The sequence below is a fragment of the Nothoprocta perdicaria genome, unplaced genomic scaffold (genome assembly GCF_003342845.1).
Source record: "Nothoprocta perdicaria isolate Ctin4 unplaced genomic scaffold, notPer1 scaffold_42, whole genome shotgun sequence".
In the NCBI taxonomy this organism is placed as follows: Eukaryota; Metazoa; Chordata; class Aves; order Tinamiformes; family Tinamidae; genus Nothoprocta; species Nothoprocta perdicaria.
Genome location: NW_020455666.1, coordinates 308,612 through 333,463, shown reverse-complemented (window position 1 = coordinate 333,463; position 24,852 = coordinate 308,612). Strand labels below are relative to the sequence as shown.

Genomic DNA, 24,852 nt, shown 5'->3' with positions numbered 1-24,852 from the left:
AAGCGGCTCGTTTCGTTTCGTGCGGGTAGGAAGGACACCCTGGGCCAAAGCAGTTGCATTCCAGGCACTGCCTGTGTATCAGGTACCTCTCYCATTGATCCCGAAGGAAAAATGAGTTCATAAAATGCTGGGAAATGCCCACATGGAGATATCCTTCAATTTTGTAGGATTTTTTTTTTCCTGTTGAAGCTGCCCCAAAGATGGCCTGAGTTATTTCCTTGGCTTTCCTATCACGCCGGTGATTATGGAGACTCAGATTTTTGCAGGGAAGTTTCCTCAGGCCATTAAGAGATGGATCTGTCCTCGGTTTAAAGGCAGATAACTGGCGYAGGGGAATCAAACGACTCTCATCTCCTCTTGATACCTCGTCTGCAATTTAGTTTTAACCTCTAGCTGCTTCTCCAGAGCACATCCCAGACAGCTCCTTAGCCCTGTCATCAGAAACAGCTGAGATACCTTGGTGGAAGCTTTAAAAAGTCCCCTAGAGGCAAAACATCAGCCTGAAACGCCAGCCTGGTCATTAAAATTAGACCTAGTTTCAAGCAACTGAAAACAAGTCTACTAAAGAGCCTGGAGTTTGCCATGCCTATCATATTTGAATAGTCACGGGCTGTTATTACTACTTTGCATTAATTAGCCGGGCGGCAGATGTTTCAGTTTAGTTTGTAATTATAGATAAAAGTGTTCAGGACATGTGAATGCTCCATTAGCTTCAGCACTGCAATATCTTTCTAGTGTCTCATCTTTCAGAAATGTATTTTGGAAGGGAGCGGAGGAGTCTGGAAGAAGCATCTGTTTGCCTAGGTGAAATTGGAGGTATTCAGGGAGATCCCTGTTTGGTGCCGCACTGAAATATCATGGGATGTGTTCGAGGGATACACGTGGAATGGGCATGATCGAGTGTCAGATGCCACCAGAAAAGTTGCTCAGGGTTTTCTCCRTTTCCTGCCAGAAGAGGAACCGTCGCTTGCAAAGGAACCGGTGATTTATCTAATGAAGTGTCTAATGAAGTATCGTGTGGCCCAAGGAATGGCCAGTCCCGAGGGGAAGATCCCCAAATCACTGAGTACCTGGTTTCATGCTGCTTTTGTGAGTTGCTTCTTCGGGAAGAAAATAAAAAGCTCCAAAAACGGTACCAAAAAAGCATTATCTTGAAATATACTGAAAAATAAGAGATTTCTTTTCCACTTGGTATTTGCACCGTCACCTATTAGCTTTAGCTATTTTTAGGTCGGATAATTTATTGTGAAGAGGAGGTAGAAGAAGTTGGGAGTTTTGAGGGATCACGGCTTTATGGAGAAAACAGGTTTCATGTAACGTTGTGCATGGTATAAATTAGGGACTTGTCAATTAAGGTGCTATTAGCACCTTCATAAAGCCTGGCGTGCATTCATGGCATGCAAAAATAACATGCAATTAGTTAGGTGCTTTTTGGATATTCAGAATAATATTTCTTTTGGTTTGAATGTGCAGCCACCCACCAACCCCACATCCAGCCCATTTCAATTCCCTTCCCTTAGGCTTCATAGGCCGTTTTTCATGTTTTTTTTTTCTTAGGAAACGTATGGAGCCTCAGCAGTTCCAGCAATAGCTCTAAAAAATGCTTTTCCTGGCCCTGCTATTAACATCTATGGAAGGCATTGAAGAGGGCACAGCATGTGCATTTAGAACGGTGCAATCTTAGAAAATATYATTATACTAATTCTTGGTATTTATGTTGGCTGCTGGAGAGTTTTTGATGAGCATTAAGGTGTGCAGTTGGCATATGGAGCCCTAAATAGCCTAAGAGCTATTCACTTGGCTGAGAAAAAAAATGTATGTTTTACCATAATCACCAAGTCACTTCTGTGTCGTCTTCTGTGCTTTTGCACTTGGGGAATCTCACTGGGATCCAGGAATATCCAGGTAGTCCCAGGTGAGGATTCCTGTCCCTGGAAGTAGATTTCAAGATTTAACTCATGCAATGTAGGTGTTTTCTGTCTGTCTTCCTTCCATTGTAAAGCAATGCAATCATTGGAAAAAATGCATTAAGACTATTTGCAACACCAAGAGAGAATCTATAGTTGTCACTTTGTCCTATTTCTTTCTTGAAAAAAAAATTGCTGTGTTTTCTGTGTATCCTTTTGCCCTAGAATGAAGGGAATGAGAGATGCCAGCACTGTTTGCGTATTTTCCTATTGAAAAATGCAAAGAAAATTGGAGAGATTTCTGCATCAAACTTGGAGCAAATGCAAGTGCGAGATGCAAGGGGACAAATGGGTTGAAGCTCATCCTTTTTAACACCAGGATCTAACACAAATGACACGTTTTAGTGCTGCGTTGTCTGATACTAGTATGTGATTTAGTAAGAAATGTGCAAGTTGCCTGTCGCAGCTATTACCAAGACTTGCTTTTATCCCCCTTATGGCAAAAAAAGAAAAGGGGGAAAAAAAAATATTTGGGAGTTTCCTGGGGAGTGCCCAAGCTTTTAACTTAGTTATCTGGGATGAAAGGATGGAATGGCAGGACGGAATGAGCTGGGAAATCCTATCYGAAGCCAAATCGTTGAATACTCTGCTGCTCCCGAGGGCTAACTGGGATGTGGTAGCACAAATACAATCAAAGAGTTTGTGAACATATGAAAAAAAAAAATATATATATATGTATATAGGCGTGTGTGTGCAAATACAGTGTTTTCCATCCCCAAACTAAACATCATGTTTTCRAATTCATAAATTCCTTCCAGTTTCACATAGAACAACTGCTGGAGCTCAGAGGGCTTAGGAAAGACCTCAGCATCTCATCATTTGCTTTGCACCCACTCACCAAAACCAGGGATTTTGGCTTTCCAGCAAGAGGAGCAGCAGTTTCAGAAAACAATCTCAGTATAGCCAAGCATGTATTGCAAGCGTTAGCTCTTCAGCCAAGTGCCAAGTATTTTATCTTTATTTTTTTCTTCATTATTTATTGCCTTTTGCCTCGGCTAGGTTGATCCTCGAGGCTTTCCTTCCCAACTAGGGGGTTGAGATGATGCTTTTTTATTTATTTAGCAGCAGGTCATTTAATGTGGCTTTTTGCAGATACATATCAGTGTGTTGAAGCGAAGGCAGCGTCCCCTGCAAGGCAGAGCATGAGGTTGGTTAAACCACAAAATCCAAGAAAAGGTCAGAATACAGAGTGCCTGTGACTTCCGCTTTGGTGGATTAAAGCAGAGAATAAAAACCAGTATTAACTCGCCCTGAGTTTATCTTACAAATTGCACTGTGAATTTTGGATTCATTAAACCCAATCTCCACTAACTTCCCTTTGTGCTCTAATTAGACTTGCCCTTAAGAGAATTTGTTGCTCCTTTCTCCTGCCCGACTTTGGAAATCTCAGCCTGAGCTTGGAAATTAAAGTAGGAACAACTGCCATTAATTAGAAATAAATTTCAGTTATTTCTTTGCAATTTCTCCCCTTCAGTCCCTGTAGCTGTTTGTTATTTAGCCCCATCATATCCATCGTTGTCATTTGGTTGCACTTATTTGATTTTTATTTTTTGCTAAGGTGGGACTTGCACAGCCAGCTGTGCTTGGTGTCCTTCTGCAGCTTCACTCTTTATTTTTGCTTATTAAACCATTGAAAAAAAATCTCCATTTATTGATTATTTATATATCTGAGGTAATATTTTTGACCTTTACATTTCAGACACTGTAGAAAAAGGTGGTAAAAGAAGGATTCCCACCCTGGGCAGCCTTGGAGCACCCGAAAAGAGTGCGAGGAAGAAACCGAGCTCAGCAAGGCAGAACTGACCCGGSTCCGTATCTAATTGCAACAGCCTAAATACATTTGTGGCCCTGGGGAAAACATTTTTTCCCCTGAAAAAAATGAATTTCATCTGTCGGGGGGTTGTCCGTGCGCGGGGAGGGTGACACAGTTCTTGCAGCTCACGAATGTTGTGGCTTTCCAAATATTTTATGGGTTAGATCATGGTCTTGGCTGCAGCTTGAGTTTCTGGCCTGTGCTCTGCGAGAGCTGCAGCATCTACCCAATATTTATCATTTTTGCAAGTGCAAAGTGAAGTTATCCTCTAATTGGAACATTTGAAAAGTTATTTAAAAAAATGCCCAATGGTCGGTTTCTCTCTTATTTTGCTCTTGTGCTGCTCGTACAGAAATAAGGTTTTCTCTCTTTAAAAGAAACACAATCAACGTGCTGTTTCTGGAGTATTTGGCTTGTTTCGGTGCGAAGGAGAAAGATGGAGCTTTTCCATTTTGAAGGATATTAAAGATTTCCAGGGTTTGGAGAGAGAGATGTGCATCGGGTGGTAAATATTTGCCTGGAATTGTGGCATTTTGAGGTGTTCTCCCYAGGAAATAGATTGCCATCCGTAGCAAAATTGCGACCTATGAAGCAAATCTGAATGCATGTGTATTTATCCATCAGAAAAACCTACAAAACCTAAAAACATCTAGAATCCTGAAAACATGCGGAATGTTTTACTGACTCCTGGAGCYGCCTGAGTGAGGATGGTCCAGCTTGGTGGCAGATTCCAGAAGGTGCTTTATTCTTAAGGACTAGAATATAATCTTAAGGACTATATTCCTAAAGTACCTAAAAATTCCTCTCTGCAGTGCGTGAGTGGCAACATGGTTATTTTCTTTGGTATTTAAAGTTGTGCATGACTTAAACTGCTCGAAGTACTGAACTTGGAGCACAAAATTGCAGCCCTTTTGGCATTTGCATCCCAGTTTTTCCACTGTTTGGCTTGGATAAACCGAAATCCTTCGGGGAAAGCAGTTTGGCTTGGGGACCTCAGAGGAGCGACGCCACAAAGAGGGATTTCTGCCGATTAAGACATCGGCAGGGAGGGATTGCGCTGGATGCTTTTGCCTTTAGGATGTGACACCCCTTTGGAYGGCCGTCCTCAGCAGGGATTTGGAGAAACTCGCCCCAATTCGAGGGAATCTCTGCCGTTTGGGCTGCCAAAAGCAGTTTTAGGTTCTCGTTGGTCAGGGCCAAAACCTGTGTCAGCTTCGTGGCTGTAACTCCCTTGCCGAGTGCATCTGCTCCCGGCCTCCCGCAGAGGCTGGCGAGGATTTGCACCAAGGTGCTTAAAATCTTAGCCTTTCTGCAAAGAAAAAAGCATCATTTGTAAGGGTAGCGAGGGGTGATGTGTTCTCTGGGAGCAAAGGGCCRAGGGTTTTGGTTAAATGGGGAAAAACAGAAGGTGTCCTGTAGTTTTGGCAGTGAGCTTGAACTGACTGAGCTCCTGTGACCACAATGGCAAAGTCCGGGATTTTGCTCTTTTTTTGCCTCCTCTGCAATTGCAGAGATCCCCCAAAAGCAGACACTGCGCTCGAGCCCCCAGAAAAGCAAAACTCAGACCCAGGGAGCAGCGTTTTGAGACACGGAGCTGGAGACGAGGCCTCAGAGCAGCTTTTTCCAGCCATCGGAACTAAGGAACGCGGTGGGATTAGCTGGAACGCGGGCGTCCCTGCTGAGCATCAGCAGCCCGCGGTCCCTCCAGCAGTTAAAACATGTTCCTCATTAAAGCCCTTGATGAGAGTTACGTTTATGCTGCGTTCATCAAAGCAGTGAGGAATTGGATGGTATTTGTTGATTTTTTTTTAATAAAAATTGTGGGTTTTTCTTTCCGCACGAGGTCGTTGCAATCCCTAAGGGCATAAAATGGAGCTCCAGGCTCCCTTAACTAATGGATTAGTGCAGGAGCTGCAGCCTGGTTTCTTGTGTGGATGGCAGACTGGGGATTTGCATTGCACGAGAGGCTTTTCAGCCCTTCAATGGGATCAACAGTGGTGCCAAGGAACCCCAAAGCTGCTTTTTAGTTTTATCTTGTGCTGGAGAAAAGAGAGGGAAGCAGCCTGSTGGTAAAAACCAACTCATTAAATCTTAGGGGGCCATAACGTTCTTTGCAAATATTGAGAGTGATCCACATTCTTGACAACAATATATTCCACATAGTGATGTTGAATCTAGGCTCCAGCTCGTTGCAAAACGCGGGAGCCCAAAATGCATGGATGTGCAGGGCTGTTACACTGGGATTTCTTAAAAAGCTGCTGCAAAAAGGCCACCACACCCCTTTTCATTCCTTTTCTCTTCCTCCAACCCTGCTATTTTCTCCTGATCCCTTCTTTGCTGCATCCCTCACTCTGCATCAGATTGCAGTTACCTTCCCTTCCTAGCAAGCGCGTGTTTTAGCCTTTGCAAAACATTTTTCCCAAAACTAAAAGCTCTCCTATCATAAATTTCTTGATTTTGGGGGTATCAAATGCTACTTAAGTATACCAATTCCATTTGGTCATGCAAGAGACTCATAATTTTTTGGTAGTTTTAAAAAGAAAACACATCAAAGGGTCATCCGCGTGTTGAAAGATGCGTGTGGGCTGGCCCCTGGAGTTGCAGGCTGTCTCGTAAGTTGTAAACTGCTTGTTTGGTGAGAGAGTTTTTGCATTTGTGGTCTGGCCATTATTTATGTGGAAGGCACGGCCGCTGCTTGCAGTTWACAGGATAGGGTTAAAGAGGTGGCTGGGACTTGGTGCTGGTTGTTGCTGTGATCTTCTTGGTTGCAGCACATGCCATTTTTACGTTAAACTCACGGTCTCAAAATCACCCGCAGGATTTGCAAGCTTTAGAGGGGGGTTTCTATGGGCTCTGATGCCCAAGGATGGTTTATTTCTTTCTAAATAGTGTTTTTCCTCTTGGCAGAGAGGCGTGCGCCAGCGGCGTGGTGAGCCATGGCCCCCTTCTTGCGCATATCCTTCAACTCCTTCGAGCTGGGGCCCGTGCAGAGCGACGAGGAGCAGCCGCAGCCCTTCTGCGCCATCAAGATGAAGGAGGCGCTGACCACCGGTGAGGTTACACGCAGGGAGCTCTGCTCCACGGGCCCGAGCCCTTGGGAAATGCCACCATCCTCCTGGCCCTGAGCAGGATGAGCCCGGGAATTGCTGTCTTGGATGTCCCTCCAATCCCACGCACTGCCTCCGGGACAAACAAGCAGCAAATGGGGGGCAGATTGATGTCTTGCTCACAGCATACCTGAGCTTTCCCCTTACCCTTGAGCTAAGGGCTGCACTGGAAGGACTCTTCCAGAAAATGCAGCCATCGAGCAGCTGTATCATGTTCCAGAGAAGCAATTTCCTAGACCCTTCGGAGAACCACTGGAGAAGTGGTTTGTGAAAGGCTGGAGCTGCTGGCATGTGTGTGGAGAGGTGGAAGTGCTCTAAATGCATCCGCTTTGTTTTCTTCCAGCTTTTGTCTCCAGCTGACAGTGGAATTAGCTGAGCTCTTCCATCTTTTGCATGTCTATTTGGAATAAAGCAAAATGAGGGGCAAACTGAACCCCTAGGAAAAGGAAACTCGCTCCTGTAATCAGCTTGACAGGATCTGGGTTAACTCTCATTGGCTTTGCACATTGAATCAGGAGTGAGAGAAAAGCATATTGTATTGAAAAAAACCTCATTTACCCATTGGTTAGGCATTAAGCCCATTTGCAGGCATGCAAAGTGTTTGGAAGGTGAAGGGATTAGCAGACAGGAGGGATAAGAATCTTTCTTAAAAGCTGTTCCGTGTTGATGCCTGCGTGTTAATTTGTAGGCAGATCGTGTGATCTTGATGAGTTTTGATGCATTTCTAGTTACCAAAGCAGCTCAGCCAGGCTGCAAATTGTTGCCAGTAATTCAGATGACTTCTTTCAGCTCTACGTGGGGAGGAAAGACGTATGACAATGATTCAAAATAGGTGCTATAGGGACATAGGGGAGATCATGKGAGAGATAGGCGTCTCCCAGTAAAAACCTTACAGAGAAAATCATCAGCTCCTGAGAGCTGCTGCAAACCTTGCACCACTGTCAAGGGTTCTACAAAGAGCTGCAATTTCTCCTTTTCCCAAAGATGCCCCCTAAAATGAGCTGTGAAAGGGGCTGCTTTTAGTCCCTTTCCAAAAACCAGATTGGCACAAAAAGCCCGCTGTGCAGGCAGCCTGGCTTTAATTCCCCCCATCACTTGTTGTCAGCTGTAATAATCTCTGCATTGACTTTTGTTGGCGCTTTCTGCCTATGTTTTCACGGTATCATATAGCCGAAGAACACCCAGGACAAAATCCTGGGGTTAGATTTGGACAGATAGGAGCTGAACTTTTTCWGCCTGCCAAGTTCTGCACATTGGAGGTTAAAAGCTCTGGAGGGAGCAGCAGAGAAGCCCCGAGGTTTGCAGGGAGATGGAGCAGGTCCCTCRGGTTGCCTGTGATTTTCGGTGTGATTTTTGGCAAGCTGACTCGTGCCTCCCTGTCAGAGTGGCAGCTTGCAATGTTGCTCTTGGCAGCACTCATTGTTCAACTACATATATATTTTTTTGAGGTTCTTCCCTTATTCTTTGGCTGTGGAAGGTCTGCTTGTGCTAGAGAGGGAGAAAAAGACCTTGTAAAATCCATTAAAAAGTAGCAATGGTGGCAGAGAAAGCGCAGCACTAATGAGAGCAGCTGGCCTATGGATACAAGTGAGATGTCCTGCTAACTTAGAGCTGGATTAATGAAATGTGGAGCTTTTCAGCTCTCAGCCACCAGTTTCAATTTAAACCAGGTCAGCACCAGACGTACCTTAATTTACCTCCTGGCAGCAGGTATTTGTGGTGATCAGACGCTGTGCTGTGGAGATGGATACCACAAAGCAGCCGTGCAAATGCTCCCTGTCAAGGTGCAACTCCCTGCATGAGCCTCGGAGCTCCAAAATGGGATTTGTCCTGGATCCCAGCTGCCTGTTAACCCTTTTTCTGCCTTGACACAGGCTAGGGCATCACAGGGAGCTTGGTCCTCTAAGTTTGGAATGGTTTAGCTCCATGTTTAATCGTGACGTGTTCCTCGCTGTTACCAACCACAGCACAAAAAGGAGCAAGATCTTTTCTGATTTTACCAGAATATTTTCCTGGTTTTATTTTTGCAACATCCTGGGATATCCATTTTATTTTCCCTATTTATGCATAACTTGATCTCACAGTCTCCCTTTCGCCTTGCAGAGAGGGGGAAGACGCTGGTGCAGAAGAAACCCACCATGTACCCCGAGTGGAAATCCACCTTCGACGCCCACATTTACGAGGGGCGGGTGATCCAGATCGTCCTCATGAAGGCGGCCGAGGAGCCGCTCTCRGAAGTCACCGTCGGCGTCTCCGTCCTGGCCGAGCGCTGCAAGAAGGGCAACGGCAAAGCCGAGTTCTGGGTGAGGTTCCTTCCTTCACCCCGCTGTCCCCCTCGGCTTTTGTAAACCCACCGCTCCATTCCTTTGAGCAGCAAAACATGCCTTGCAAGGCAATTATTTCCACGGCTTTGCTGGAGCAGTTCATTTGCCCGCCGAGTTCCAGGAATTGGTGATAAAAGCTGTGGCTTTAATGTGTGAAGTAATGGTGTGTCACCCCGGAGCGCCCGCTTTGCAAAGCCCGACGGTTGTTATAGCAATTAGCAGATGTGGAAATAGGATGCGATGGTTGTAATTAATCCAGAGATGAAAGGAGAAAAAAAAAAAAAAAAATGATTCCAGGGCGGTTCTCTTTAGGATCTTTATTTATATTTGCAAAAACAAATTACTTCACTTGATGCTGCAGTAATAAGGGATCTTTTGATCCCTGTTTCTGTTCTCCCAGGTGTCCTGCCCTTCTATCCCATGACACAGGCAGGTTTGYGTGTGTGATGTCAAGGGGACCGAGATCTCACCCATGTCACCTGTCATTTGCACCTGGGTACAGGCTAACAAGTATAACAGGCCAGGGGAAGTTAGGCTTTAATGTGGTTTTAAATGAAGAAATGTGCATTTACTCTAAATGCCAGTACTTGTTAGCTGTCAAAGTACGTAAACCTAGAGTACAACATTGAAATAGTTGTATATGAATGTGACTTTCAATCAAAACTGCAAAAATGAAGACTGGAAACAAAATATTTTATATGTCTAGAAGGAAGGAAACGAGACAGAAAAGAGTTTGCCACGAATCCCGTCTAACACAGTTTGGAGGCAAAAACACCCTGTATTTGTTGAGACTGTTATTTTGCTGCTGACRGGCTCCAGTATTGGCCCTCTCTCTGGCTTGTACCGTCAGCAGCCACATAAGGGGCTGCCCAGATGTTCTAAAACCGGGTTTCTGTGCAAGCTGGAAATACCAGAAACCAAAAGAGAAGCCCCCAAGGTGACTTGCAGAAGGGGACACCCCAAGGCCATGTGAGAGGATGAGCTGCAGGCCTCACTATTGATGTTTTTCTTCCTGCAGCTCGACCTGCAGCCCCAGGGGAAGGTGCTGATGGCAGTGCAGTATTTCTTAGAAGACACAGGTAATGTCAACTCTTTTMTTTCTTTCTTTCCAGGCAGTTATTTTCTGTTTATTGCTTTATTTTGGGGCTTGGAGGGGGATTTTTGATGTTTTGAGAGACTCTTGGGTGCTTTGTTTCTAAATGTTTTTATGCTTATGTTGCTGTTACATTTAATGACTTTAGGGTCTTTAAACTCTCCCTTCCCATGTTTATGATGTGGATAGGAAATGTGGATTTTTTTTTTTTTTGATAGGAAAATATGATCAGTTCCTTCCTAGATGCAAAGAAGCTAAATACCTTGCTCTAGCTTGCAGGGGAAGCTGTAGATTGGGAAGGGATTCTGAGCTTTTTGGCATACTCGATATTCCCTGAAGCTGATTCTAGCAATGAGTGAGTGATTAAGGGCACATAATACAAATCAAGTCAATATTCGTTCAATTTAAAGAGGGGACATCCTGTACACGTTAGAAATCTATGCACCCTATGTGAAAAAGAACCTAGGAAATAGTCAGCTATGAGTGTGGAAGCTTTAGGTGCAATAATAAATATAAATATTTCCATATTTATTGTGTATATTTGTGCAATTCTTTCCTAAAAGCAATGATATAAATCCGATGGCGTGCCTCATTAGTGCTTAAAAATTTCCTGTCCCAAAAGCCATGAAACTTGTATTGGGTATTAAGTGCATTTTCTGTCATTTTAGCCTATCAGTCCTCAGTTATTTCATACTATGTAATAGGAAGGGGAAGGAATTAAGCATGTAAGTATAAAGGACTACTTTTTTTCTGACATACACAGGGAACTTCTGCTCTTGAAAACAAGTTAATTGTGAGCATTTTGGGGCCATATGCGCCATCTGCATAGCAGTTATTGGAAAAGCTACTAAAGATAATGTGATGGCAGTAGGTGACATTTCGGAGTTGACATTTTATCCTTTTGGTGGCCATGCAAGAGCAAATCGACTCCGTATTTTGGGCTCTGTTACAAAAAGGTAACTCTTTAAAACAGGCAACCAAAGAAGTATGACTTTGAAGAGCCCCTAAATAAGAGCTTTTCTCAAGTTCATACATGCCCTTTTTTTTCACATCAGTAATATTCTGGTTTGGGTTTAAACTGTCCTGAACCTCTCTTTTGGAAAACCTACATCTATGGTCTTTGTGGCCTTCGTGTGCAAGGAGCATTATGAGAAGGTATCTATTTAAAATTTCACAGAAATCCAACTGTGTTTCTCAGCCAAAATGCACAAAATGACCTTTATTTTCTATTGCTCATTTAGCAAGGCTGAAGCATGTTGCCTGCTCTGCCTAGGCATGAAAAGCAGCAGAGATGGCCTGAGTGAACACCTTCTGTAAACAGCTATTAGCTGTTATCACGAAGGTAATATACCTGTGGGCAAGAAACACAAACACAGCTCTACTTATCAAAAGCCATTTAAAACAGGCATAAAATTCTCGCGTTTTTTCCTATCACATCTTTATTATTAGGCCACAGTAAAGGACTGCAGATGATAGAGGATGAGATCTAAACACCGAATCAATCATTAACTCCTACAGTGTCTTTTTTGTCTCTGCTAGAGCAGAGCAGTTCGTTACTGCATTGCAAGGATGTTTGGATTAACATCCATTCTTTACATTGCTAGAGCCTTTAGTTATCTGGAGGAAGCTTAAAGATGGGTCAGGTTCTCTCCTGGACACACATTATTTCACTCTCTCTGCAATGCTTTTCCATAAAGAATTACCCACCCGCTGTATTTCTGAAATAAATGCCAAAAAATGGCATTTTCCGAGCCCAGTTTTTCAGTAGTTCCTCGGTTCCAGCCCATTCCAAAGGGGCCTAGTTCTTTCTTTGCCTTGTTTTGCAGACTAAATCCTTCTATTCCCAAGCCCTCTTCCGAAGCAGCGAGCATCCTGCCATCTTTTAGAGAAAATAGGGTTCTTKTTCCCTTTTTATTTCTGCCCGTAGGCTTCTGTATTGATAAGYAAGCTTGTTATTGCTTTGCTTTCAGATTAACTGCTAGCAAATAATTTTTTTGGGCTATTCTGGCATTAAAATGTGCTTTATCGTGGGCTACACTGAGACATTTCATTTGTACATCTCTCTCTGCAGACTGAAGCTGCTCAGTTAATTTGGATTTAGATGGGCCAAGCCTTCCCAAGCTTAGAGGTGGTTTCCTCCCAGATGGTGTAAAATAGGAGGGCAAAGCCCTGGTTTAGAGCTCCTGCCTTCCATCCCATGAGCTGAAAGTAAATTTGGGCTGGAAATCCCCAAGTTGTACTTCTGACATGGGAAAATGGAAATAAAATGAGGGAATAGAGTGCCCCCTGTTCATTTTATAATGCAACATCCTTTCTGCCATGTGCCTTCTTATCTCAGTGTTAAAAATAGGTGTTACTTCTGTAAAGTGGCTTTAATTTTAACAGCTTTGAGTTGCTTAATGCTCTGCTTGATCTTCTTTATTCAAAGGAAGTTAATGACCTTATTGAGTAAGGAAATTGCAGCACCGTGGAGCTAGCGCTGCTTGCTGTCCTGCTCCCTGTCAGCAGCCTCGGAGGCTTTTGAAATACTCTTTTTGTCCSCTTTTTTTGAATCAGAAATTGCCATTTTGCTGTCTTCAGCCTCCCAGAGAAAGGGTTAGTGACTTCTTTCCTTACAAACTTAGTAGATGCATCACAAGGCAAACACTTTGCACGTGAGCTTTGATAAAACAACCAGCTTCTGGGAGAGGAGTACGAAAAGCAGTTTTCTCCTCAAGCACTTTGTACCAGCAAAGTCTCCTTTGCAAGAAATAAAACTTGCTCTATTAACGACTGAGCTTGTAGATTAATTTTAAGTCCCAGTTATCTTTCCTGTGCTTGGCTTCTTGCCACCACCACAAAATGAGTGACTTGAGGTGAACTCTGAAGATGATGAATATTTTTCCTTAAGCTCTCAGATGACTTTGGCCTCCGCTTCCCAAGGTAGCTCGGCAGCATTGGAGCCACCTGCTCCAGAAGAAGCCCAGGGAGCCACAAGCCCTGGGTGATTTTGCAGCCAGCTCCGGCGCTGCGGTTGAGGTGACACGGTGGAGGAAATGCATCTGTACCCATCTGCGTAAAAAGCCAAGCCACAATGACATTAAAAGACTGTCCTTCAGCCTCTGTCCAGAACAAACATGCTTCAGGGACAGGTTGCCAGTAACCCCCGTCACTTTGGGTACTTAAATAGTGTCTCCACTGTGACTTTTAGTGTTAAAAGTGTCTCTTTCTCCCCCCAGATTGCAAACAGTCAATGAGGGAAGGGGACGGAACAGTAACCATAAACAGGAGAGGGGCCATCAAGCAAGCCAAAATCCACTACATCAAAAATCACGAGTTCATCGCCACCTTCTTCGGACAACCCACRTTTTGCTCTGTCTGCAAGGATTTTGTCTGGTAAGGAGGAAACACGAAGCTTTTCCACATCCAAAGGCTAAATAATTAAAGTTTGAGTACTTGGAGACAAAACATCTTTCGTTTGTGATGTGAGATGGAGAAATCTACTTACTAGTAGTACTGTCTTGGCTAAGAGATGTAGTCATGTCTTGCACGTTAGAAGAAAACAAACATTTCTGGCCACTGAAATACTTGGCAAAAATGGGAGCCAAAAGCAAGATCAGGTGTGCAATCAGTAACAACGATTTCAGAGAAAACCCTGAKTATTGCTCCCCTTTGAGTGGCTCTGAGAAAGTCATCTGGAATGTGGCAAGGCTGAYGGGATGATCAGAGGGCAAGAACCTGGATCCCTTTTGGCCATTTTCGTAGTAAGTCACAAAAGGAGGAGGACATAATCTTATATGAGTTCCTTTATTTATTTTTTCTCTTCCCCCAGGGGACTCAACAAGCAAGGCTACAAATGTAGGCGTAAGTTGATTTTTGACCTTTTTTCTTGCACTATTTTTCTGCACTAATTTATAGTTATAATAGTTACAGTGGGGCGGAAAAAAAACTTCTGTAAATATGACACACTTTATAGTCACCATTTTATTTATGTGCATGTATATATTTATATGTACACATGCAAATGTGTGTGTGYATATATAAATACATATAACACACACATATAAAGTGAATGTTAAATGTCAGTTTTGCATGACAGCCCAAGGTGCTCTAGTTATAACCCTGTCTTATCTAAATTTTTTATTATCAAAATTTAGACTTCGTGTTTCTTCTTTAAGCACATAGTGCAGTTCAGAAGCTTCTCTCTTTTATCACAGCAGGTGTTAACAAAACATATAAGAGCTGTGAAAGCTGCTCTGAAAGGGATTGCAATTCTTGTTGGAGTTTACAGGTCAACTAAACTGCATTTTGTCTTAGAATTGATCTCTGTGTATTACCCAGTACAGGAGGTTGGGTAATACTGTATTCCTGTTACTGAACATTAGCAGCATTGCCTAATAGAGGCTGATTTAGTGTAGAAATAGAAAACAGGGAGCTGTTTTAAAGCAAAAYGATCATCTTGATAAGGAAAAAAATAAATGTTTTGGTGTGTCTGGTACGGTGGAAAGGATCTGCTGGAAAGGAATGTGTTTTTCTCATTGTTCTCTTTGAAACGCAAACTCCTCATGCCATATATTTATCATCTGAAGGAATCCTTTTTTTCTTGTGCATGTCTTGAAGAATGCAATGCTGCTATTCATAAGAAATGYATTGATAAAATCATCGGGAGGTGCACCGGTACCGCTGCCAACAGCAGGGACACAATGGTAAGAGGTGAAGCTGTGTGTTTGTAATTACGTAACTGAACCTTAAAAAAGAGGGGGAAAAAAAAGAAAAAAACAAAACCCAAACATTAAGAACTCTTATAAGAAGTTGGGTGTAATGATGAGTTGATTCTTTCCCCTCTAGATGAGGGACCTATGCATAGAGCAAGAGGGATTTGGGCAGGCTTCAGAAAACGAAAAATGCTTTTTTTTCCTCTTGATTGCATGTTCTTTGTGGTGTAGTGATATACCTAATGGTATATACCATTAATATTAATGCTTGTGACAGGAGGGTAAAATGTCCTAATCTCCTGTAGTCTCGCGTGTATTCCTGTCTTCCTCYAGTGTTGTACAGCACTGCCACTTAAAAGTGTGATTTCACTACTACCAGAATCCCTAAAYTTCACCCCAGAAAACTCTGATTTTTTTTTAAAGCCAAGCACTTTGTTAAAGTGAGGTAGACAAGTGCTTTGTGCTGAGGTAGGCTCAGATTTGTATCTCTTCCTTACGCATAGTGGGGTCAGTGCCACCTAAACCAAACTGGAGGTTCAGTCAGGTCAGTGCCACCTAAACCAAACTGGAGGTTCAGTCGGGTCAGTGCCAGATAAACCAAACTGGAGGCTGACAACACCCCAGCGCCGCTGTGGCTGTCAGGGTTCACTCGGGCTGTTGCTCTCAGTTCCAGAAGGAGCGCTTCAACATCGACATGCCCCATCGCTTCAAGGTCTACAACTACATGAGTCCCACCTTCTGCGACCACTGCGGCAGCCTCCTCTGGGGCCTCGTCAAGCAGGGCCTCAAGTGTGAGGGTAGGTCCGGCGGCCTCCGCTCGYGAGCCTCCGCTATACGTCGTGCATCATATAGCTCCTCATCACACTATAAAGCTGCTCAGGGTACGGGTTTTGCAGCCTTTATTAAGTTAAATATTAAAGCTGCAGTTCTAATAATGTCTTCATGGGCTGCCTAGTCTTCTGAGCTACACAAAGATGGGTGGGTTTTGCTGTAATACTGTATCACTGTCCTTATTTATTACTGTTTTCTGTTCTCTTTAAGAATGYGGGATGAATGTGCATCACAAATGCCAAAAGAAGGTGGCAAATTTATGTGGGATAAACCAGAAGCTGCTAGCTGAAGCTTTAAATCAAGTTAGCCAGGTATGGTGTCCTGCTGCTTGTCATGTAAATAAGTTGGTCTTGGAGCATCTTGAGGGATTTTTTGCTCAGTCTTTTCCATGTCACTTCGGTTGGAATTGGAAGTTTGAAATGGAGGAAATGCAAACAACTTAATTTGACCCATAAAAGGATTAACAGAAATGTTGATAGCCTAAAGTTAAAAATTAGAGGGGAAAATCCCGCCTAACAGAATTCTTTAAAGGAACAAACATGTCCTGAAATGTATGTTTGTTTCTTTATGAAGGCAAGGTTATTCTCTACCCTCCTGTTGAACAATGTTTAATCAGTAGCATAAAGCTAGAGTCTGTTTTTTCACGCTTCAACTTTGAAGTCTCCTTGAAAGGCTTGAAGATTAATAAATAAATAAATAAAGTGAGAAGCATACCAGATATTTTCTATTTCTATTAACTCAAGATAAACAGACAGGAAATACCACGGGAAGTCACCCGGGCCCAGTGGGTTACATTATTTGTCTCTGCTGCAGTGTCACTGCTCTTGTACCCGGGCTTGTGCCTTGCAAGTAAAGCCTCAGCAGCTCTGATTTAAAAGTCAGCAGCTCTGAAATAAAACAACAGGAAAATATATCAAGCAAGCTGATAGTATTTCCTCTAAGCTTAGCTCCTCACAATTTATCTTCATTTTCACAAGATACTTTGAGTTTTTCTGTGTAGTGAAAGAGCTGGCGTGACAGCCCTCCCTGTTTCCAATCTTTTCATGACTGGAACTTGATAGCAGGGATCTTCCATAAATAAAAGTTGTTTGCATGTGCTGAAGACCAGGAATGTGTGACTTGAGTGTGTCTACTATGACTGTGGTTCCCATCTCCCRGGCCAAGAAATAAACACATACCCGAGAGGGAAGTTTTCCCACAGTGTAAACCCTTCCCATTGTGGCTTCAAACTGTTCCACCTTTAATAATCTTCCATGAAAAACCCTGCATGGACTGCCTGTAAAATTTAAGAATGTGCTTTCTGGAAGGATAGAAAATAAAGCAATTGGGTGATGTGAAGCTGTAGAGCTTGGCTTAAATAGCCTGTGAACCAAACTTCTGGACCAAGGAAGATGTGTGACCTGAGCTGATAATTAAAAAGAAAAAATTTATAGTGCTATCATATTTTATTYAACAACTAGTGTTATAATGAGTATTTCTAAACTAATCACACCGATATAATTTCAAGTGTTTCTCTCCTCCTCAGAAATCCTCTCGAAGATCTGATTCCGGATCTGTAGAAAGTGTTGGTATTTATCAAGATTTTGACAAGAAACCTARAGGTTCGGGAGGAGACACAACAGGTAAGAAAAGCTCCATTATTTTCCTTTAGCTGCTTACTTCCAGACTACACAAACCAAACATTGACACAATTATTCCATCTTGCCTTTAAGAATATACTACTTTTATACAGTCCTCTTCCCTCCTGGAAGTGAAATCTGCTGTGCACATTTTTTTGTCCACCAAATACTAGAAACTCCTGTGCCATGATAAATCCTGTCAATTGTGGAATTTATCTTTGCAAAATACTTCTAGATTTACAAGCCAAAATAGTTTCAGTACCACCAGGAATCCTAATTATTTGCTTTCAATATAAGGTTTTGCCTTCATTATTATTATTATTGCTAAAGAACCGTAGCATTGTATAAGCCTTATTTTAATAATGGCTAGCCTACAATTTATGGAAAAAGAATGCACTGTAGAAATCATTTAATGCCAGATGGAGATCTCTGTGCTCAGAGAGAAAGAACTGTTTTTGGGGGGCATGATATGGATATTCATCCATATATTGAGCTATTGAGTTCTGTTTAAGTGTCCAGTAATAAAGTTACTTTTGGTATTTCTTGGGTTGTAACATGGCAAAAAGGTAAGTTTTGGAAATGTAATTGGGTGAATATTGGGGGCAGCTGCTGTCACAGGCTTGTGTTGAGGACCCTGCACATCCTGGGCAGCTGGGATGGAAAAAAAAAAAAAAAGGAAAAAGCTACTAATTTTAGGATATAACCAGGATTAACTGAAGTATTCACACTTCCCTGCTGGACTCATAGGCCAAAAGCAGCATAAATCAGATGTTTCCTGGCTCCCCTGCTTAGGCTGAGGGTCTATGCTGCTCCCTTGACCAGGAGGTAAATAATTTGTTTAAAAGCAGCTTTAGGGACGTGTCCTTCCCTCCAAACTGTRCTCTGTATCTTAGTCATTGGGATAAGTTAGAACTTTGGATTTTATAATTCCCGTGTTAAGTATTGCTTAAACCCTGCGTCGGGAAGAATCACAGGCTCAAATTCAACCGTATCAAGTACACTTGAATAATTTAAACTATGTTATAAAATACCCGGTTTGCTCTCCTGTTTAGATTTGTCACTATCCTAGCAGCAGTTGCCCTGCAAGGGCATGTCCAGATTAGCTCCCAACAGCAGATGTGAGTCAATGCTGCATTTTTGCACGTGTCAAACCTCAAACTGCCCGTTTCACTTAGCAGATAACAGCCAGTACGACAAGCTCTGGGAGGGCAGCACGGCCAAGAGCGCCTCGCGAATTGCCAGCAGGAGAAAATTCAACATAGACAGCTTCATCTTCCACAAGGTGCTAGGGAAAGGAAGCTTTGGAAAGGTACGTGGCAGACCTGGCTGCTTCCTTTAATCAAAAAGGTCTCTTGGTTACAGCTTCTTGGGCAGATAACTTAAGAGAAGAGACTTGTCCATGTCTTTGCTTACATGGTCTTCACACCCTCTCTGTCCCTCATCTCCCCACCCAGCACCACTGCCTTCTCAAATCTCACCTTTCCCACTTAAATAATATTTGTGTTGCCGTGGCATCTTCCTTGCACGTGCTGTGACCTTGCTGTCTGTGCCTGGCAGGTTCTGCTCGCGGAGCTCAAAGGGAAGAACGAGTTCTTCGCCGTCAAGGCGCTCAAGAAGGACGTGGTGCTAATTGACGACGACGTGGAGTGCACCATGGTGGAGAAGCGGGTCCTAGCGCTTGCCTGGGAAAATCCTTTTCTCACACACCTTTACTGCACGTTTCAGACAAAGGTAAGGAGAAAAAAATATACATAAATAAATGGCAGCACAAGAGATTTAGCCTTTCAGAGGACACTGTTACCAGCAGTCAAAGGAAAATAACTTGAAATAGTTTACTGTAAACATGARTGCCACCCTGGTAGTGGTTGAAAAGAACAGAAGAGATTCAAACCACRCATGCACAATCTTGACTGAGGCAACTGAAATTAAATCCTTGACCTTAGATTTTTTCTTGGAGAGCGTAAAGATTGTCGCAAGTAGAAGTCTGTGAGTTTATTTACCTGTGTATTTATATTAAGTCTACAAGTCCACCGAATACAAGATGAGATATTTAGCCTTACAATACAAGACCAGGACATTCAAATCTGTAGCAATTCTACAATTCTGTACACTCTTAGATGTATATGCAATGGAGAAGTAGCTCTGTACAGGAGGAAAGTGACCGCTTGGTCCCTGAGAGGGACCAACTCTTCATATATAGTGGTCCACATGAGCAGGACCACTGCTTCATATTCACTCCACACTGTGGTTGCAGTAACATCAATAACTTTTCCATTCTGTGGGTTTGCAAACAGGATCATCTGTTCTTTGTCATGGAGTTCCTGAACGGGGGGGACCTGATGTTCCACATCCAGGACAAGGGGCGTTTTGACCTCTACAGAGCAACGTAAGTCCAGCACCTTTGCATTCCCTCTGCCTGAACAAATACCATCTTTGTGGCTTTACTGCTGCTCATCCTGCACCAGCTTTCAGAGGCTGGTGAATCTAAGTGTGTTTATTGGCATGGGCTTGATGCAGTGAAGAAGCATCATTTAATGATGCATGAGATAATCTTTTCTTAATTGACTTAGTGGTATACCTTAATGTGCTTAGCTGGCTAAGTACCCTAAGGATGCCTGATAAACCACAACATGGCCATCAGTGATAAACACACTGTGCTGCCTAGTGCCCTTGAGGAAATTTTATTATTGCTGAATATTCTGTTATTGATTAAATAATTAAATTTCTAAAAAATAACCCTTAAAAACAAAATCCCTAAAAATATCTAAAAAGTAGATGTAGGATTAACTTGCACGCTGGAACAGTCATTGCAACAAGCTGTACAAACACAGATGTACCATAAAATATGGGATTTCTCTTTCCTAGTATTTAATTAATACACGGTATTTCTCACTCCGTAAAGAAAATCTTAGGACAGCTCTTTGGGCTGGCTGCACTGACTGTGTTTTAAGTGAGCAAGCCAGTTTAAAGGCTGTGTCTGTCTTTATTTCCAGGTTTTACGGAGCTGAAATCTTATGTGGGTTACAGTTTCTTCACAGCAAAGGCATTATATATAGGTGAGTGCCTATTACTTTCAATTCTGCTAACACTGGATGCACCTCAGAATTACTGATTAATGCAACAAACAACAGCTTTCTGTTAGAGACTGGATGTTATTCAAGAGCATTAGCTTGCTTGAGACAAACCTGTATATATAAATAGATTTTTTTTTTCCCTTGGCAGACAGAATAATGGGAGTTTGCTGGTAGAACTGCACCAATTGAGTGGTGTGGTTGCTGGTAGGCTTTGCAGATAAATAAATCTATCAGATTCAGACAGACACCMCTGTGTGAAAGAAACAGAGCAATAGCTTTGCAGCTATTACCATAAGGGARAAGCCCAAATGAGGGCTAGGACAAGCTATAAAATCCAAGTTACAATGCCTGTGCCTGCCTTGGAAATCCATCCAGTTTGCTCAGGTGCACGGCAGCCAGCGCAGGGGAAGGATTAATGGTGCACTGCCTTAGTTCCAAGCAGCACCTCACCTACTTGGCAAGCTGCCTGGCTCGTAGCGCAGGCTTAAGTTACCGAGGAGAAAAAGACTGGACTGTTTTCATGCAAAACTGGCTGCTCGAGTCCAGTTTTTCTTGGTGAGCGGGCGGGCTGTGGCATTTCCCTGCAGCCTGCGCTCCTTGGTATGCGCTCCGGCGGCCAGGAGGACAAAAGACCCGCCTTGCCGTGAAAAGGAGGGAATGCAGCCCTTGGAAAATACCATTAAAAAGCCCTTGCTTGCGGGAGGAGTGTTATTCAGAGCAAGGCATGAACAGAGAGCTTCACAGGCACCGTTGCTCCGTGCAAGCCTGGAGCTCCCCAGCTCTAACACTGGCAGTCCTGGAAAAGCTGCTCCCGTGCCAAGTGTCCCTGGATGCCAGCACTGCTGCCTTGGCTGCATGTTAACCCCGGCCTCACTCCAGAGGCACCAGCAGCACCCCGAGAGAGGCAGAGCAAATACTGTGGGTTATGAGCTCCCTCACACAGATGAGAGAAAGATTCCTTGCCTTGCCTTTGCCCTTGCAAAATACAAGGCAATGTTTTTGTCTGTGCTGTGTTGCTTGACTGGCGCTTCCTTGAARAGCAGGTAGGTTCATTTGAAAAGAAGCTGGGAAACAGCTTCATCTGGAAAACAAAACAAAATATTCACTTGTTCTTAAACAACTCTGCCAACTCTTTCTTGTTGCACTTTTTGCWGAGACCTCAAGCTGGACAACGTGATGCTCGATAAGGAAGGCCACATCAAAATAGCTGATTTTGGAATGTGCAAAGAAAACGTCGTCAGCGAGAACAAGGCGAGCACTTTCTGTGGCACCCCGGACTACATCGCTCCCGAGGTCAGTTCAGCAGCACCACGTGCAGGTTTAATACACTGATGTTACAGCAGCAGCTGTCACTAATCCTCCTCTGTGGGCTAATAATTCCTAGATTAGAGCGGCATAATTAGCACGTAAAAATTAAATCTTTGTTCTCTGTAGAAGGTATTTAATGTTTGTAAGTATGCTAAGTCTGCAGTGTTTATGGCAAGCTTCAAAAACCTGCTTTTGAGATGACAAAAGTTTCAGTGTTTCCAGAATTAATCTTCCCTTCTGCCTTCGTGCTTGGCAGACACGAGGGGCTCCCGCACAATGAACGTATTAGTCCTTTGGGGGGAAAAAAAAGGCATGTGTTGCTGCCAGCAGCCAAAAAGCAAAAGAAAAGCAGCTTGCAAGGAGAAAAGTCCTTGTGTTCAGAGCTGTTTTTTATAAAAAATATGACTTGCAAAACAGTCCAGATAAGTCCTAAATGGCATCAAAGTCTGTTTGCTACTARCTTGCTTTCATCCTTCCTTCCCCACTCCTCTTCCCTTGCCTTACCGTCTTGGGAAGAAACTAGAGAAGGTGGCTTTCCAAGTACGGGGTGTTTAAAATTAACAGGTAAAATCTGTTGGGCACAACTGCACAAACAGTAGCCAAGATTAAAACTATGGATTTATATCAGTGTCGGCAACCATGCCAGACAGGTAGATTATATTTTTCTTTCCTCTAAAAATCCTAGTTATTTCGTCCTAAAATATTTATTTTCTGGAGCATGTAGCAGAAATAGAGAAGGAGGTTGCAGGCAATATTATCATTTTTTTTTCCACATCCAACATGAGGAAGAGCTGCTTTTCATTCATTACATGTCTGTCTTGTTCTCTCCTCCTCTTCTGKGGGTAAAAAGATCCTGCAAGGTTTGAGGTACACGTTCTCCGTGGACTGGTGGTCCTTTGGGGTCCTGCTCTATGAGATGCTCATTGGACAGTCCCCTTTCCACGGGGATGATGAAGACGAGTTGTTTGAGTCGATCCGAGTGGACACACCTCACTACCCACGCTGGATTACCAAGGAATCAAAGGACATATTAGAAAAGGTGGGACCTGTGGTATTGTGGTAAAATATCTGTCCTAGGGATAGACTTAACAAAATAGCTCACGTTGTAAAAGATGCTGTTTATTGGAAACAAATTTTTAAAAGGGAAAAATCAAAAATCAATACTAATGATAGGGTTAAAGATAGCAACCTTTTTTGTTCTGTTTTACAGTAAACCCACAATTTCTTCTACTGTRAACTACCTTTTGAGTAGATGTGAAAGCTTTACTCAATATCTTGTTTTGCAGCTATTTGAAAGGGAGCCAACGAGACGACTAGGGGTCACRGGGAACATCAGAGACCACCCGTTCTTCAAAACCATCAACTGGGCAGCACTAGAGAAAAGAGAGGTAGACCCTCCATTCCGGCCAAAAGTGGTAAGTGTGGTGTTCCTGTGGCACTATTGCAAATGGTTCTTCTACTCAAATTATCCTGTTGTGGTTCTTTCTCACATTTACAAACCAGATACATGTCTGTCTCAACCCCCCACTGCTCTTGGAGAGTCCAGTTATGAAAGGATGCACTATACTCATTTGCTGCCCTCCAAATTTAGCACTGTTGATAGTTCCTTGGCTTTTTTTGTTTCCTTTCCTGTATTTCCACACTGGAAAAGGACTTTTGTGCTACTCAGCTGCTATTTGTCTGTAGGCAGTCTCTGTATGAGCATTAAATCTGTGCTTTGTCTAACTTGCCCTAGCAGCAGGGCAAAAAGATGCATTCTCCAAACAATAATTGAAACTACAAGAATTATTTGTAGAGCATGTGGCTAATCCTACCCAAAAAGCACATAAAGGATAGATTGATAGTCAGTATCAACAAGGGTAACTGCTGCTTCACCTCATCTTCTTAGTTAAAAATCCCTGTTTTCCTCCATCCCATTCTGGTACAAATGAAGGGATCTGGAGCTAACATAGACTCTCCAAACTGCACCCACCCACTCGAGATGCTGCACTCGAGACTGGGAGGTTTGTGCAGTTCGTTCCCCCACGCTCTGGGATCATAAGGACTCTCCGAGAATAAGCTTTTGGAGGCTGGGAATAGAAAACTTGCTCATCTTTAGTAATGAAAATGCTCATGAAACACACACACAAATGTTATGTTTTATCCAGACACCAGGCAGGTGTCATAACATGCATTTCCTTTTCTGAACAAGCACAGAACTTAAAAAAAATGCCTTCCAGAATTAAAAAAAAAAAAAATGGTTAATACCAAGAAGTGTTGGGCTTAAATGTAAATGAATTGCTTTTGTCCACACAGGAACTTTGAGTAGTTCAGTGAAACTTTATCACAAATCCAAGCAATCCTGTTCTAAAGCCAGTAAATGCTGTTTGTTTTTGGCTAACAATAAATAATTGCTAAGCTGTAATTTTGCACTGCTCTTACAACAGGCATAGGGATGGATATATTTTTTTAATAGGGGTTAAAGATACTATCCACTAAATTGTTGTATTTAGCAGTTGGTTTTGAAAGTAAAAAGTTTGTTGCCACCACCTCAACCCATCTCCCCTCTTTTTGTTTAACACAGAAGTCAGCAAGTGACTACAACAACTTCGACAGAGAATTCCTCAACGAGAAGCCCAAATTATCCTACAGTGACAAGAACCTCATCGAGTCCATGGATCAGTCTGCATTTGATGGCTTCTCTTTCATTAACCCCCGATTTGAACAGATCTTAGACAAATAGCCTCTGCTTCAAGTCAGACTTTAAAGAGCGGGTTGAACAGAGAACATCAAGTGTTACGTGTTACACAGTCCAACGCTGTTGTCAATATTTCGGAGTAATACACAGTAGTGTGATTAATTATGTGTAATGGCTGATTTATTGGCAGKGTGCTTTTATGCATGGTTGGGTTTGAGGTATGTGAATCATGTGCATTATTTTCTCTATTTGGGAAAATGTAAATTCTGTTTGGTTACTTGAATGTAGTTATGTTATATAAATATGCTGTATATTTTGCTCGAGAGGAAGACATTGGGGAATAGA

At 42.8% G+C, this 24,852-nt stretch overlaps 1 protein-coding gene across 2 annotated transcripts in view; it reads left to right on the top strand.

Annotated features, from left to right (window-relative positions):
- PRKCD (protein kinase C delta) overlaps window positions 1–24,848 on the top strand; it is a 33,641-nt gene extending 8,793 nt beyond the window's left edge. The window contains exons 2-18 of one of the 2 annotated variants that reach the window (XM_026046047.1): window positions 6,688–6,831; window positions 8,991–9,190; window positions 10,230–10,290; window positions 13,523–13,679; window positions 14,116–14,147; window positions 14,904–14,989; window positions 15,666–15,795; window positions 16,040–16,140; window positions 17,355–17,451; window positions 18,627–18,757; window positions 19,006–19,179; window positions 19,743–19,834; window positions 20,442–20,503; window positions 21,676–21,815; window positions 22,681–22,869; window positions 23,117–23,245; window positions 24,394–24,848. In XM_026046047.1, the coding sequence (XP_025901832.1) occupies window positions 6,717–6,831; window positions 8,991–9,190; window positions 10,230–10,290; window positions 13,523–13,679; window positions 14,116–14,147; window positions 14,904–14,989; window positions 15,666–15,795; window positions 16,040–16,140; window positions 17,355–17,451; window positions 18,627–18,757; window positions 19,006–19,179; window positions 19,743–19,834; window positions 20,442–20,503; window positions 21,676–21,815; window positions 22,681–22,869; window positions 23,117–23,245; window positions 24,394–24,552 (2,055 nt within the window). In that variant the 5' untranslated portion in view covers window positions 6,688–6,716 and the 3' untranslated portion in view covers window positions 24,553–24,848. Of the gene's footprint in view, window positions 1–6,687; window positions 6,832–8,990; window positions 9,191–10,229; window positions 10,291–13,522; window positions 13,680–14,115; window positions 14,148–14,903; window positions 14,990–15,665; window positions 15,796–16,039; window positions 16,141–17,354; window positions 17,452–18,623; window positions 18,758–19,005; window positions 19,180–19,742; window positions 19,835–20,441; window positions 20,504–21,675; window positions 21,816–22,680; window positions 22,870–23,116; window positions 23,246–24,393 lie in introns of both variants that reach the window. The other variant, XM_026046046.1, reaches the window with a different exon arrangement.
- Window positions 24,849–24,852: the final 4 nt, after the last annotated feature.